Source organism: Ochotona princeps, chromosome 4 (assembly GCF_030435755.1).
Source record: "Ochotona princeps isolate mOchPri1 chromosome 4, mOchPri1.hap1, whole genome shotgun sequence".
In the NCBI taxonomy this organism is placed as follows: Eukaryota; Metazoa; Chordata; class Mammalia; order Lagomorpha; family Ochotonidae; genus Ochotona; species Ochotona princeps.
Window position 1 is genome coordinate 31,436,532 of NC_080835.1, and position 16,566 is coordinate 31,453,097.

The 16,566-nt window shown below is 38.5% G+C and overlaps 1 protein-coding gene across 5 annotated transcripts in view; it reads left to right on the forward strand.

Moving 5' to 3' along the window:
• Window positions 1–16,566, forward strand: part of KIF18A (kinesin family member 18A) — a 68,899-nt gene that overhangs the window by 24,825 nt on the left and 27,508 nt on the right. For all 5 annotated transcript variants that reach the window (XM_058663244.1, XM_058663240.1, XM_058663243.1 and 2 more), the window contains 3 exons: window positions 7,719–7,883; window positions 11,175–11,296; window positions 14,757–14,992. In XM_058663244.1, coding sequence (XP_058519227.1) covers window positions 7,719–7,883; window positions 11,175–11,296; window positions 14,757–14,992 — 523 coding nt within the window. The remainder of the gene's footprint in view (window positions 1–7,718; window positions 7,884–11,174; window positions 11,297–14,756; window positions 14,993–16,566) is intronic.

Sequence of the window (16,566 nt, forward strand, 5' to 3'; positions counted from 1 at the left end):
TTTCTCTGTGGAATTATGAAGCCTGTTAAAGTTAACCCATTCAAGGTGAATTCGTTACTTACACTACCTGGGGCAGCAGTAGTCTACCACAGGAAAATGAAATAGTTTATACTTGGAATTAGATTTTCTTTTATCAGGGAAGAATATTTTTGCATACAGCTGAAACGAGTTCCAAATGCATCATAATGAGGTATGTGGAGGGAAAGGCATTTGAACTACTGGTTTCATAACTAACTGGAACATTCACATTCGTAATCAGAATTTATGAGGTAAAATCGTTACTGTGTTCTCCATGCTGGTCCTGCTGGCATATACCCTTGGGGTTGGCAAGTGATGACTCTACCCATCAGGTCCCTGCCCCCAGTGAGGGAGACCAGAATTAAGTTCCAAGCTTCAGCCTGACTCAGCACTTGGTGTTAAGGAAATGGTCTGCCTCTCTCTTTCCTTCTCTCTCCCTCTACCCATCTGTGGGTGTTTCTCTCTGTATTTTTCTCTCAATCTTTAAGATAAATAAATAAAATTTTACGTATAGACTAAATAGCATATAACAGTATGAATCTGTGCATTCATTTAGTAGATTTTCCAGGAGGAGATAATGAAAAGGGGCAACACAAAAATTTGTGGTTGCAAATTTGATAGTACTGTTAAGGTAAATTCAAGAAGCTTGAATTCTGAGCAGTATAAAATAAGTAGAGTATTTAGAAACAGATGAATAATCATCTTCCCTAGTTTTGCTGTCATCAATGATAACTGTTACTGTATTTTTTTTAAAGAGGGCCTTACAAACTAGTATTTTACTTTTGCGTTAGCCTGTGAAATAAGAAGTATGTAATGTAATTTTTAAAAAGTAGAAGCATCCATGAATGTATATGGATACCAGTTTTTTAGTAGTAATAAACTATACTGTCAAAATCAATATTACTTTTATGCTATGAGTTTTTTAATTTTAAATATTAGCAGTTAACAAAAAATTCGTAGTGGGAATAATAATTCTTTCAGATGTTATATAGATATCTTAATTAAAGATCAGCAATCTGGATGTACTATTATCTGACTTTCTGAGCAAAGGCAAGAAATACAATGATGGGAAGCTGATATTCAATTAATACCATAATGTTAAATGATAGCTGCTGGTTAGTATAATGCAGTGGAAGTAAAATATAAGACATTGCATGCCTTTCACTTAATTACATGCTAAATGAATAGTAAAAAAAATTCAAAGCACTATAAATTATTATATATGTGATGGTATAATAATAAAGCAGACAATATTATTGAATAGTAACCATTTATCAGACTTTAAAGGTTTTATTATTTGAAACAGTGACGAGAAGAGATAGAGGCATCTTTCATACACCATTTCAGTCTTGAAATGGCATAGCTGGACTGGATCAGGCCAAGGCCAAGGCCTTCGTCATGGTCTCCCATGAGGCTTGCAAGATCAGGTAATTGGCCTGTCTTCCTGCTTGCCTTGGTGCATCAGCAGGGAGCAAGGTGGAGAGCAGAGCAACCGAGACATAAATTAGCATTCAGAAGTGGTATGCCAGCATTAGAGGGAGCAACTTAAGCTACTCTGCCACAAGGTCAGCCTCAGACATTTTTGAAAGCCCATTGTATACATCAATTCATTTAGTATTATAACAGGTCTATGAGAAAGATCCATGGTAATTACTATGTATGACAGAGGAACTGAGAACATAAGGACCAAGTTATCTGGAATTGCACTGTTATTAACCCTTAGCTCTTTGGCTTTAGACTGTGTAATCTTGATTGCACTGTGCTCCACTGTGTGCTGAGATGGTTGAGAAGAGAAATTAGCAGGTTTCATTTGTGATGATTAAAAAGGGATTCGAGGGCCCAGCGTTGTAGCCTAGCAGTCAGAGTCCTTGCCTTGCATGCCCCGGGATCCCATATGGGCACCAGTTCTAATCCTGGTGGCCCTGCTTCCCATCCAGCTCCCTGCTTGTGACCTGGGAAAGCAGTCGAGGACAGCCGAAAGCCTTGGGACCCTGCACCTGCAAGGGAGATCCAGAGGAAGTTCCTGGCTCCTCACTTCAGGACAGCACAGCTCTGGCCCTGGGGGCTGCTTGGGGAGTGAATCATAGGATGGAAGTTCTTCTCTCTCCTTCTCTCTGTATATCTGAATTTCTAATTTAAAAAAAAAAAAAAAGTTTAGAAAAGGGAGAGGGGATAGGGGATTCCCAGAGGAAAAACAGAATCTGAGCTGTGCTTTCTGTGAGAATCTACAGTAGGACCACTATATTCAAGATAAGACGTCTGTTTGACCCTACCACAGCATATTTTTTTTATTCATTAATTACATTGTATTACATGACACAATTTCATAGGTACTGGGATTCTCCCCCCATCACCCCAAACCCTTCCCCCATGGTGAATTCCTTCACCTTGATGCATAACCACAGCTCAGGTTCCGTTGGGATTCCCTAATTACAAGCTCACACCATACAGAGTCCAGCATCCCACTGTCCAGTCAAGTTCAACGGTCTCTTAGGGAGGCCCTCTCAGGTTTGAAGGCAGAGCCAGCAGAGCGTCACCTCAATCAATTAGAAGCTCCAACATATCATCAGCAACAGTCCAGATACGATGAGACTGGTGCAGAGTCCACTGATTGACATAGTCCATCTTAGAGTTTCCCTTTGTCCAGTTTTCCGCTGCAAGCATATAGTTGAGGTGGTTGATTGATCTACTCCACCTTCCATCTTTTCTTGGTTAATGTTTTGATTCCTCCATTTTGTTCAGGGGAATCACCAAAGAAACTTTGAGGCGTTCCCAGTCCAGGCTCCTACATGTACTACTAGTAAGCACAGTGCCCGCCACAGTCCATCACTCTGATCAGCTGGTGGTTATAACCCCTAGGTTGCATCTATTCTGAGCCCCGACCTCCATTGGAACCAATGAGTATTGCAGCTCTCCCCGGCTCTGCCCATCACACACTAGTCCCTCACCTAAACCAGTGGGAGGTGTGCTGGTTGGGTGCTGCATTCCCTACTGGCACAGGCCATTTTGCCTTGGCATTTTGTGTTTTGTACTGTTTTTTATCGCAACCAAACCTGGCCAGGCCCCCACACAATTCCAGCACTCGGACTTGCCAGTGGATGACGTGAACTGACTCAGCCTGGTCTGCCCCCAACCTGAGTCAAATGTATGCCAGTGGGTCACTTTCCAAAGCCTCTTCTGGATTGTTTACCTCCATGCTTCCTGCGTTTATTTGTAGGGTCAGTGTCCTGTCAGAGGAACTGTTCAGATTCTTCCATCCAACCTTTCCTGGTGTCAGGCTTCACGCATACCAGCAGTTCCTTGGGCCAGCACCACTCTTCGACCCATTATGGTTCCTGCTGTTAAGAGTTTCAGCCCAGCCACGGCTCGTCCGTACCCACATATAGCTCATATATGGCTCAGTTGGGGTTGAAACCTAGCTGAGCCCATCCCACATCTATCCTGGTCCTCCAGAGCACCAAACTGTGCTGCTGTCTAACCCGGCACGGTGCGTCAATTCCGAATCCATATTTGTGCCAAGGGATTAGAACTGTGACCCGATCAGAACTCAGCCCCCTTCTAGTTCCTGCGCCCCTTAGTGGTAAGCTCCACCCAGCCAAGGCCTCCCCCAAGCTCCCCAACCAGGCCTGTTCCCAGCCAGTGTTAAGTATGCCAGAGGTTGCTCTGGGTCAGCCCAGCACGCTCCATAGTCTGTCATGCCTCCTGCATAGACTCCAACGGCCCTTCTAAACCATCCAGTGGGGTCAGAGTTTCCAGGGGATTGGTCCACACATACCTGACACATTCTAGCCCCGAGTATGGTTCTCGAATGCCAGTCAATGTCATAGTCCTGCCTTCTGTGACCCCTCTGCTGATCCCTTATCCTATCAGGTAATGGGGTATCCTGCTGGACAAGCCCGGAATTTTGCCTTTTGAATGAACTGGTGTTAGCAATCTGCACTATAAAGTGACTACAGGTTCTTCAGAGGAAGATTTACTGCCATTGAGAATCTTAAGGACTAATACACATTCTCAGAGAACTGTGGGTTCAGCATAGAGCGACTCATGTAGCATATCAAAGAAACCAAATTCCAGAACTTCCTGGCCGGGCGGCCAGCAGGCACAGCCTGGCGCCAAGTGGCGCACTGGGAGCTGCTCACCCCATGTACGTATGTACGTGGTGGTGGTAAGCTTGGCTGTGCTAGGCTGGAATCGTGGCGGGGGACCTGAGCCCTCCGGGCATCATGGCTACCCCTGGGTTAAGAAGCTCAGGCCCCGCCCGGATCCTCCTAGCTCCTCCCCCACTCTAGCCGCATGGCCCGCTGAGGAGTTCCAGATCGGCTTCTCAGAGTCCTGGGACAACCCTCCCACTCCCAAAAGAGGGCAATCAAACCAGGATCCCGGCAAATCAGGAAGCCGCCCGGGAGCCGCTCACCCCATGTACGTACATACGAACCACAGCATATTTGTATCACTGTATCTGCAGAAGTACATGACTGGACTCAATACTTCCTGCCAGTGCCTGTCCTCACCTATAGCAAAAATCGTTGGTCTGTTTCCATAACCTTTTCTCTGTCACGCTGAAAGAACCCAGAATTCACCACTACAAATGTCAATTGGATTGACGTTGAAACTTGATATAAGATGTAATTGCTGTATTGGGAATTATTGACAGTAGATTGGAAAGATAAGCTAGTATAGTTAAAGGGCAACATTTGAAGCCAAGTAGCATTAAAAGTAGTCAGAATCACAATAACATTTTAAAAATTAGCTAATTATTTAGTGTGATTTTCAAAGCTTTCTCTGATTCCAAACTAATGTTAAAAAGTGTTATTTTGCTCTTATTTTTCTCACTGATTTTTGAATGCCCAAGACATGGAGTAGTGGGATGGGTTTGACCAGATTGCTTTATTGCTTTATTCTTTCCATCCTTATGCTTGTGTTTAATAACCTTTTATCAACTCTTACAGCTATTTTAAGACTAGGAGAACAACGGAAGTAGACATTCCTAGTTTGCGATAGTTATATAGTTCAACTTTTAAGAAACAAAGACAACAGAAAATGAGTTGTTTTTGTTTTTATACGTTAATGTTTTTACACAGAAATAATTTTACTATCGTGGAGGAAGAGATTTAATGTTTTAGAATTTTGAAAGGATAGCTTTTTACAAAGAGTTCTGAAAGAATCTCCTAATGTTGATTCAGATATAAGAAGTTGTAGAATATGAGCTCTGAAGTTAATATTAGAGTGGCATACCTGGATAATTTTAGCACAACATGAAGATAATCCATACAACGATTTTAAAGTTTATGATACTAGCAGTTCTCTTACAAAGCAATAGTAGCATGTAGAGTTTTGAAATTGTTTTTAGCTGATGGCATTCTGATTTCTTTTTAATGAGATATTAAGCATTTTTAAAACTTCAGTGGGAAATATTGAAGTTTAATGTCAGGATTTAATGCTAATATTTCATGATGCAGTTCCAAACACTTAGTTGCCAATTCTAAATAATAAGTGTTATACCAATATTACTATATCAAAGTTTAGAACAGATTTATAAAAGCTTACTTGTGTTCATTTACATTTTTAAAACTTCAGTGGGAAATATTGAAGTTTAATGTCAGGATTTAATGCTAATATTTCAAGATGCAGTTCCAAACACTTAGTTGCCAATTCTAAATAATAAGCATTCTACCAATATTACTATATCAAAGTTTAGAACAGATTTATAAAAGCTTATTTGTGTTCATTTGAAAATTTATTGCACAATAGCATAAATAGCAATTTCATGAAAGTCACTAATTATGTTTTCTGAAGTAAACAAAATTAGTGAAAAAAGTAGAATTATTTTACATTTTTTGCAAATATCTTGATGTCTGACTTTAGTATGAACTGCTTTGTTCCAGTTGCATTTTGTTTGCTATTACACATCATTTAATCTCTGTATGTACATGAGTAAGAATTTAAAAAGGCTTAGTGTTATTATGGAAGTAATTTTGGCCTTGTGAACCTCCTGGAAGAATCTCAGGGATCCTTTAGGGTCCCTACATGACACTTGGAGAATCTTTGCTTCTTAGCCTTCTCTTAGACTCCTCCTCTTGACACACTGAGCAGTTTGAAAGTTTGATTTGTTTTATCTTCTTGACTACCCAGGTTTTTTTTTTTTTAACTAATGTCTTACTTGACAAAGTGTTTTTGAGGATCGTAATTAACCAGAGGAATGACAATAGTCAAGATCTTTGGTGAGAATGACAGTACTCATTAACCATTTTCCTCTCCACTCCTGGACTCTAGCTTGGAATGGAATCTGCTTCTCCTTGGTCCTTGTGTTTTCCTTAGAAGGAAGGTCAGGTAAAGTCTTCTGAATATCTGAGATTTGGCTCTGGTTTCTGTTAACCACCTTAGCCTTACCTTAGATCCTTCATAACCTCATATTGTCCGTCCAGATGAGAATAGCATTTTTGTTGCAACATGTCACAAGTTTCAACAATATGTCGTGTATAAAAGACAGAACGAAATAAGGATTTGTTACCCAAAGAGTGGAAGGTCTTTGACAGCAAGAACTAGATTTCACTGAAATCTATCTTTTCTTTTTTAATTTCTGATGCAAAAGCTTATCTATGGAAATCTATTGTTTGAGTTACAGCCATACCTAATAATCATTTTAATGTAGTGCTTATTGACAGATACGCCAGAGAAATCAGGCTGTTCTGTTCCACGATAACATGTTAAGACCCTAGGGGGAGATATCCAAATTTAATTAAGATTAAATTTGTTTTAATCTCAATTTGTACCTCCATAAAGCTCCCAGAATATTTAGATTACTTGCTGGGTCCTCAGCCAACCATCTAATAAGCACACTGATACTACTCTTTGTTCCATCGTTTGTATCAACCATTTTAAGTCCACATGGGCAAAACTGGAACACAGGATGCTATCTTCTTCCCATCTTTCAAATTGCAGCAGAAACAAAAACAATATAATTCACTTTTTTTCCACAATTATGTGAAAGAAAGCCATGGAATTTATCTGACCTGATCGGAACTTTTCAACTGTGGTAAACCAAAAGGAATATATTTTAGTGGAAAAGCAAACAAAAACGAGAAAATGGAAGGTTATAATCTTCAATTTGGCCTTTGTATTTCTTAAAATCATAAATTTAACACATAATTTTATAAAAATGACTCACAACTCAATTTCCTATTTTCCTGCAAGCAGTAAAATTGTGATATTTTAAGGGAAAAATAGCTTTTAATATAGAATAGTTCAATTTCATAAGCCACAATAGCACACTTTCAAGAAAATATACCAGTTTAGGGCCCGGTGGCCTGGCCTAGTGGCTAAAGTCCTCGCCTTGAACACCCCGGGATCCCATATGGGAGCCAGTTCTAGTCCCGGCAGCTCCACTTCCCATCCAGCTCCCTGCTTGTGGCCTGGGAAAGCAGCTGAGGACAGCCCAAAGCCTTGGGACCCTGCACCAGCATGGGAGACCCGGAAGAGCTTCGGATCAGTGCAGTACCAGCCATTGCGCTCACTTGGGGAGTGAATCATCGGACGGAAGATCTTCCTCTCTGTCTCTCCTCCTCTCTGTATATCTGACTTTGTAATAAAAATAAGTAAATCTTTAAAAAAAAAAAAGAAAATATACCAGTTTACAAATACCACATACGTCAAATATTAAAAAAATGTGTAACATTGATTATTAAATGCATGTTTTTCAGGCTACTTGCAAAAGAGACCATAGACTTGCAATGTTGAAAACTCGCCGCCTCTACCTAGAAAAAAGGAAGGAAGAAGAATTGAAGCAATTTGATGAGAATACTAATTGGCTCCATCGTGTTGAAAATGAAATGAGACTCTTGGGTCAAAATGGTCATATTCCAAAGGTACAGATGTACTTGTATGTTCAGATTTAATTAAGAATTTAATTCTTTATCTTTCTTGTTGAGTGTCTTTCATAAGGCAATGACTGCCCAATTTCTTTCAGATTTATTTGATACATTTTAATATTGTTAAATGAAAATATATCTTACTAATCATATACCAGATTTCCCTTTCTTTACTTTCAAAAGAATAATGTTACTTCAGTGACTATATCCTTTTATGAAGCAGCTGTTAATGGTAGAATAAATTCTATTTTAAAGTATGCATTGAGGCATCATAAGTAGGTAATTTAAGTTTGATTTAAATATATTTTGTGCAAAGGTGATATTTCTATAATTTTGATTTTTTCATATTGATTACATGGTTGAGAGAGATACACACCTCTGTGGGCTTGTGCTTTGGGAGTGGAGAGTACTCCCTGCTCTGACCCTTGCTGGGGGACTGCTGCAGCCTAGTCCCTCCAGGCCTGCTCTTCAGCCCCCGCTTTCACGTGCACCGTGGTTGAAGCTACCCAGCCTACCCCGTTCTCCCACTCACGCAGGCATGACCCAGAAATGCCCTCCAGATTCCCCTTCCTGAACCACCCCATTTCAGCTCCCTCAATTATCTGAGAGTTGTGTCCTGATCTGTGAAATCCCCCAGAAGTCATTACACATGTGTCAAACAAGCCCTGGGTGACCTCTATTCCTGTATGTCCCCAAACCCCCTTTCATGGGCAGTCTGCAGTGTGGTGCCATGGACTGGCGGCTTCAAGGGCAAATGTGGTTTTAAATGTGACCACCATTAGTAGTATTAAATCTAAACAAAACCAACTTGAAAAAAGTATAAATGTATGTATAATTGAAAATATTACATCTTAACTTGGCAAAATGGAGCTATATGGTTAGAATTGTACTCTGTACCACAAAATTACAATAATCTGTCTTCAATATCTTAACCAGTTTGGGCTGTTTTGTGCTGCTTGTAACAAGTGTTAGATCGTTGTAGTTTGTTCCTGATGCAATACTTCCTAAAAGTGATGTGTGTCATCATTTCGCTTTTGATTTCTTGGTTGTATTATTACTGTGTCATCTTTAGTTTCAAATGTATACATAGGCCAATTTTATATCAGGAGGCCAAGGATTTTTCATGAATTCCTAACAGTCTGTATGTTGGCTAATATTATGTCACCGTGATTATCTTTATGTAAACATAATTCTAGAAAGGTGCCAATTGTTGTTTTTTACTGGATAAGTTATTACCCTGAGCAGAACTGCAGTGTTTAATAAAGAAGGGGAAAGCAAATATGGGATAAGCAACTTTCATTTTCTAAGGTAACTAATTTTGATCCAGAAACCTTATATATTAGAGGAATTTCTTTTCAATTTTTTTCCAGAAGAGGGCAAAGTGGGTTTCAATGTGAGTTGGCCCTATAATACATGCACAATAATAAACCCCAAAGTTTATGTTAATGGTACCAACGTGTTAGGAACTTAATGTACTTACAATGTTTAGAGGTGAGACTTTAAGGAAGTGTTTAAGATTAACTTAGATCTGGGCCCAGCGGCGTGGCCCAGTGGCTAAAGTCCTCACCTTGAACGCGCCAGGATCCCATATAGGCTCCAATTCTAATCCCGGCAGCTCCACTTCCCATCCAGCTCCCTGCTTGTGGCCTGGGAAAGCAGTTGAAGACAACCCAAAGCCTTGGGACCCTGCATCTTCCTGGGAGACCTGGAGGAGGCTTCTGGCTCCTGGCTTCGAATCAGTTCAACTCTGGCTGTTTCAGCCATTTGGGGAGTGAACCAGTAGATAGAAGAGCTTTCTCTCTGTCTCTCCTCTCTGTAAATCTGCCTTTCCAATAAAGATAAATAAATCGTTAAAAGAAAAAAAAGAGGAAGGTAATAGTATCTCAGTTCTTTAGTCCTCACACATTATGATTTACCCAGCATCTTCATACCTTTCCATTTTTATGTGTCACCATAGTTGTATAGTTTTCAGAATAAGTTCAAACTTTAAACTTTGTTTTCCAAGATGGCAAGCTTGCTGCAGCAAATTATTGACTAATATAATTATACAACTGAGTCATATGTCTGTAATAGAAGAATAACTCAAGAAGATAATGGAATAAGATTATATATATATGTATATACATATATATACACACATACATACACAAAAGGGGTTTTTTTTAATGAAGGAATGATAAAAAATGTTGAAGTTATTAGGATCTCTGAATTTTCTAACTGGAAAAGACTAAACTAAACATCTGATTCACCTTTAATTTCTAGTCAAATGAAATGATATCCATAAAGCCCATCTGTTTGGCTATGCAGTAGCATTTGTTCAAGGTCGACTCTCTAAAATCATGACTTACAGGCCTATGCTCTAAACATGCAACCCTGACTCCATAAAGAGTTTTCTCCAAATTGGAATATATTTCTTAGAGTATGGTCATGAATTATGTAGCAAACCAACTTTAACATATCTCACATAGAGTAACATTATTTGTTCCTACAACAGCATAGAAAGGGTTAAAAATGAAAAAAAGCACTTTGAGCCTCAATGCATGGGGAATGTGATTTTGAAAGCTAAAACCTTTCCAGGTGTAACACGCTTCTTATGAGGTTACTGTATGAACTATTTAAAATGTCCAGAAAACTTTTTATCCTTTCATTGCACTCCCTGAAATGACCTCTGTTAAAAATGTTGTGAATATTGTTGGGTTGTCATTCATACTTTACTGTAAGAACTTAATTGATGCTATGTGTAATTAGTTTAGTACAGTAAATTTGAGAAAAGGCAGATAATTTTAGTTCATATATGAAAGGGCCTCTGACCCAAAAAAGATGTGGATTAGCGGTATTGGAACCCACAAGACTTGTTCATTCTTTTGCCAACCACAAAGCTTATACTAAGAATGGGTGTAAATAAGATATTTTCATTATTACATATATAAATAAATGACAGGTTTATTGGTCATTGGTATGAAGGTATTGAATGCTAGGTAGAAAATTCATCTTCAAATACAATCCTCATGTATTTTCACAATATTAGTACAAATTAGATTGATCAAGAAGTTCTTGTTGTAATAAAATTGCTTCAGAAATTCTACATGCAGTTTCTGAGGGAATTTCAAAAGCTATATTGCTTCTAAGTTATGCAAAACCACCTTCACTAAAACTTTTGTTTTTTAAATAACATTTCATCGCTTAAAACTGTTAAAACTACTCACAACAATATGAAGTAAATGTCATTAAAATTCAGTTGGATATTTTTTAAAGTCTCTGAACTATATATTTTCTTTATTTTCCCAGGAACTCAGTAAAGATTTTCATTGTCATCATTTGAATCTCCAGAATAAAGATTTGAAAGCACAAATTAGACATATGATGGATCTAGCCTGTCTTCAAGAACAGCAACACAGACAGACTGAAGCGTAAGTTCATGGATTTACACATTTTGTACCTGAAAACATAGGAGGCCGGTTTTACCTTTGGCAGAAAGGTGAGCTTTATCTGGTGCAAATACATAATTTCTATGTATCTGTAAGCATCAGAAAACATACAGCCAGGAAATGATGACACATTATATAAAAGATGTGGTTCTTCCTGTCGCTGTCCTGCAGCGATGGACTTGGTGCACAGAGCCGATAATAACACACTTGGACTACTGACTGATGATCAATAGCCAAAATTTATTAGGGGCAACAGACTTTATATGCTGAGGGTCATACAGGATTAGGGTAGAGATACTTAGTTCATCAACAGAACCATCAACTGTTTCTATGCCTTAGTTTGGAAGTCCTTTTGCCTTGTATATTACTTCCCACTCAACTGTTTTTATACAAATGATATCTCATCAGGTATACAAAAGGTAGCCATACAGTTGTTCTCATGCAAAGGATATCCAGTCAGTCACACACAAGACATCCATTCAGTTGTTTATCATACAAATATTGTCCCATCAACTGTAATCCCGTGCTCGCTGATTAAGGTCACTGACCTATGGTCACAATGTCCTCCTACACTTCCTGTCCTACTAAGTCTTCTCTCTCTCTATTTTTTTTTAAACCTATATATTTTTTTTATTCGGAAAGCAGAGTTACAGAGAGAAAGAGAGACAAAGAGGAAGATCTTTCTTTCATCTGCTGGTTCACTCCCCAAGTGGCTGCAATAATCGGCACTGAACCAATTCAAACCCAGGAGCCAGGAGCTCTTCCGGATCTCCCACACAGGTGCAGGGTCCCAAGGCTTTGGGCTGTCCTCTACTGCCTTCCCAGGCCACAAGCAGGGAACTGGATGGAAAGTTGAGCATGTAATTTTCCAGTGCAGGAGCCTCTAGGCCACCTTGCTTGTCAACCCCCCCACTTTGTTTTTTTGTTTTGTTTTGTTTTAATATTTAATCATTCGTTTGAAAGTCATAGGACATTGAAGAAAGATGTAGAGAGTGATCTATCACTAGTTCCCTCCCAGGACGGCCAACACAGCCAAGGCCAGGCTGGATCTGGGAGCAAGGGGCTTCTTCCAGGTCTCCCTGATGGGTAGCAGTGCCCAAACACTTGGACCATTTTCCACTACTGGTTCCAGGTCATTAGCAGGGAGCTGGAACACCAACTAGTACTACACGGGTGCCAGTATTATAGGGGGCAGCTTCAAAAGCTACCCAACTACTGGCACCCCCCCCAACTAATTTTTCACGGTGCATCCTAGTATGAAAAGCATTTTATGTATTGTTTTTACTTAATATTTTCCATGTATGTCAAAATTACTAAAGTATTTGCATAATGAAGTCAGTCTGTGTATCTATTCTCTACTCATCCATTTCCCCTCTAGAAGTAATTTACTGTTAATACTAGTTGAAATTTTTGTATGCAATTGTTAATTATCCCTGATTCGAAATGACTTTTGGTCTCATTAAAATGAAGTTACTAGATATCAGTTGCTGGGAATTTTATGTGAACTCTGCTATCTCTGCTAGGTCAGTAACATGCTAGCCATTTAATTTTAAAAGTATTAGTAAAAGGTAGTGTTAACCTTTGTAATCCATAACCTTACTATTCTTGTATGTAAAAATAGATTGAAATGTGTTCCACATAAAGGTTTTGAAAAGACTAAATATCATAATAATAAATGATACAATGAAGTATCATTCTTTTTGTTGTTAAGACTGTGCATGGGTTCTGTAATTCATCAGGAGGGCACACAAACTCATCATGTAGCCATACTCACAGCAATGACTTTTACATCAAAAGGACAAAGTAATGTCACAGAAGGTAGAAGGCTTTTGGGCTGGGTTGGGAGGACACCAGGGGCAAGATTTCTAGAATTCTTCAGGCAGAGTCACACACTAAAGTCTGATACTAAACAGCACACATTCATGTATCCAGTCAGTGATAATAAAATCCTTCTCTGATTTTTAAATCAGAATCAAGACTTTCGTACATCTGTCATTGTTCATGGCCATCCTTGTCCATAATTTTCCCCGAAACCCCTTTAAATTCTGTTCAGAAAGCCATTGCTTCGGGTAACTTAACTTAAAAATTTTTGAATTTGGATTTCTTCTTTTGGAGTAAGTAAATATGTGTATCTATGTGTATTATATGGCTAAAATATTTAACTCAAGTAATTTGTTGTTATAACTAGTGACTTTTTATTTATTTAATTATTTCTGTTATTGATTTGGAAGACAAAGAAAGGGATTTCCTATCCACTGATGCATTCTACAAATGACTACAGTAGCTGGAGCTTGGCCAGCTGGGAGCCAGAGGGCAGGAACTCAATCTGGTTTTTGCAGATAGATCCCCAGGACTCAATACTTAATAATAACTGCTACCTCCCCAATCAGACATTAACACGGACGTTGGAATTGAGAGCAGAGCCAGGACTCAGATCCAACCACCATGGTATGGGATATGCACAGCTGATACAATGTTTTGCCTTCTTTGCCAAACACCCCTGGAATATCAAGTTACCCCTCACTTTATTTGATGTTTATGTTTGCCTGTTTAATTTGCAAGGCAAAAGTAGAAAACTCCATCCAGAATTGCTAGTTCACTCCCCTATTATCTGAAAAGATCTGCCCAGAACCATATCTGGGAGCCAAGTTCCAATCCACGTCTCCCATGTGAGTCGCTGGAATCCATTTACTTTGCTCATCACCTCTGCCTTCCAGAGTATATATTAGCAGAAAGCTCTAGTTAGGACCAGAGCCAATTTCCAAACCAAGTACTAGTCCAATGTAATATATATTTTTTATTATATAATAAAAAATATAATATTTTATTAAAATATATTATATTATATTGTATATTATATTTGTGGATTTCTTTTTATTAGAAAGACAGATCTACAAAGAGGAGATACAGAGAGAAAGATCTTCCACCCACTGGTTCATTCCTTAAATGGCCACAATGGCCAAAGCTGATCCCATTCGAAGCTGGGAGCCAGGAACCTCTTCTGGGTCTCAGAAGATTCCAAGGTTTTAGGCCATCCTCTACTGCTTTCCCAGGACACAAGCAGATAGCTGGATGGGAACAAGAACAGCCAGAACATGAACCAGTAACCATATGGGATCCTGGCTCTTAAAGGAGGATTAGCTAATCAAGCCTTTGCGCTGAGCCCCAGAATACATGTCTCTTAACCCCTAGGATAAATGCCAAGTCCAGCAGCTTAGAGGAAACACTTGAGTTTGTGCTTTGTCCAAGATTAAGAAGTGAAATAACGAAGATCACACTAGAGCCTGTTACTTCTAATTCCCATCCAGGATTGCTTTCTCTTTATTTAATGTACTAAGACTATGTTTAGCGATTTGATTGAAACATTCTAAAAGAAAACAGAAATGGAATTATTTTAATAATATGCAGATATTTATCACTCCTTTTCTCCCTTTGTATATAGAGTATTAAATGCTTTGCTTCCTGTCCTAAGAAAACAATATTCTACCTTAAAAGAAGCTGGTCTGTCAAATGCTGCCTTTGAGTCTGACTTCAAGCAAATTGAACATTTGGTGGAAAGGAAAAAAGTAGTGGTGTGGGCCGACCAAACTGCCGAGCATCCAAAACAAAATGACCTACCAGGGATTTCTGTTCTCATGACCTTTCCACAGCTTGGGCCAGTCCAGTCTATCCCTTGTTGTAAGTACAACTTTTACTTTATGAAATAAATACTGCCATTATTTCTGAAGACATCCTGAATGTGTCATATATAGAAAAGTTGATTTCTTTTTACCAGCTTGACTATTTTGAGAAAAGAGGAAAATTAACTTAAAAATCATTTTTTCTCCAGTTTATTCCAAGGATGTTTGAACTGTTTGCTTTGGTGTCCTAAATAGCTATAGTAATGAACCCATTTCTTGGAATTAGAGTGCTTTCATGCTGGCAGATCATTTGATACCTCTCCGTCCCTTCTCCCTCTGCCTCTCCCTATTTCTGTCTCTTTCATAAAAGTATTCATTGGACAATTTAATTGCAAAGTTAGTATAAATCATGGCTAAAAAAAAAAATCAGACAGTATAAGAATACTCTCCTCAGTTCCTCCCATGACCCCAATCCGATGTCTCATGTGAAAGATAAATTCCATTAATGTTTCAGTTTCCTTTCAGTGTTTGAGTGTGGTATTTGTGTAACAATATGTTGAACACATTTTTTTAGTTTTTTGTGTGTGTGAAGGATAATATTTATAGCTGCCATTCTGCAACTATATTTTAGGCTGTTAAGGGCAATGTTATGGTACATACATGAAAAAGCATCTTCATGTTTTAGAGTTCAGGATTCAGTGACTAGATACATAATGAACTTAATCACTTCTGTTAATAATCAGCGTGTCTGAGAATATGCCTGTGTATTCAAGCTTACGTGAAATAGGTTTCTTTACACTGAGTTTCTGAGTTAAAGGACAAAGAATACCATATTCTCTGAAAAATCTCCTTGGACTAGGCTAACGCCTAGCAACTAATGGTATATCGTAATGAAAAATACATGGGCAAGCATGATGGCATTTCAGGCTGATTCTCAGCTTGCAATGCTGCCATTCCTTATGGGGACCTGTTCTAGTCCCGGCTGCCCAATTTCCAATTCAGCTCCGTGTTATGGCTGCACCTGTGTGGGAAACCCAGAAGAAGCTCCTGTATCCTGACTTCAGACCAGCCAACTCTGTCCTTTGTGGCTATTTGGGGAGTGACCCAGAAGATGAGCAAGCTCTGTCTTTCTCTTTCTTTCCATTTCTTTCTCTGTATTTCTGTGTTAGTCTTTCAAGAAAAATAATAAATGTTTAAAAACTGTGCACATGATAAATACAGATATCAGATATGAAAAAGACACAATTTAGTAAATAAATTATCCTGCACAAGTATCTACCAATAAAATACACAAACCAGTTATGTTAAGGATCCTAAAAGCTAGTAAGAAATAGACTGATAGATTTCACTATTCTCTCTTTAAGAATTATAGTAATCTAATAGTAAGTACTATATTTAACGAAAGTATGCTTAAGGTTTAATATATATACAAAGAGGCATATTCTACAACATATATACTTACATGGCTTATATACATTTATTGTAATTAACCATTATATAAATCATTTTATCAAGTGGCTTGCTTCTAATCTTCCAAGTTTCTTTATTACTTATAGAGCTATTCCACCTTTTCACTTTAATATTTGCCAAATATTTTCACAGCTTATATCCAATTCTTTTAACCTTTTTCAC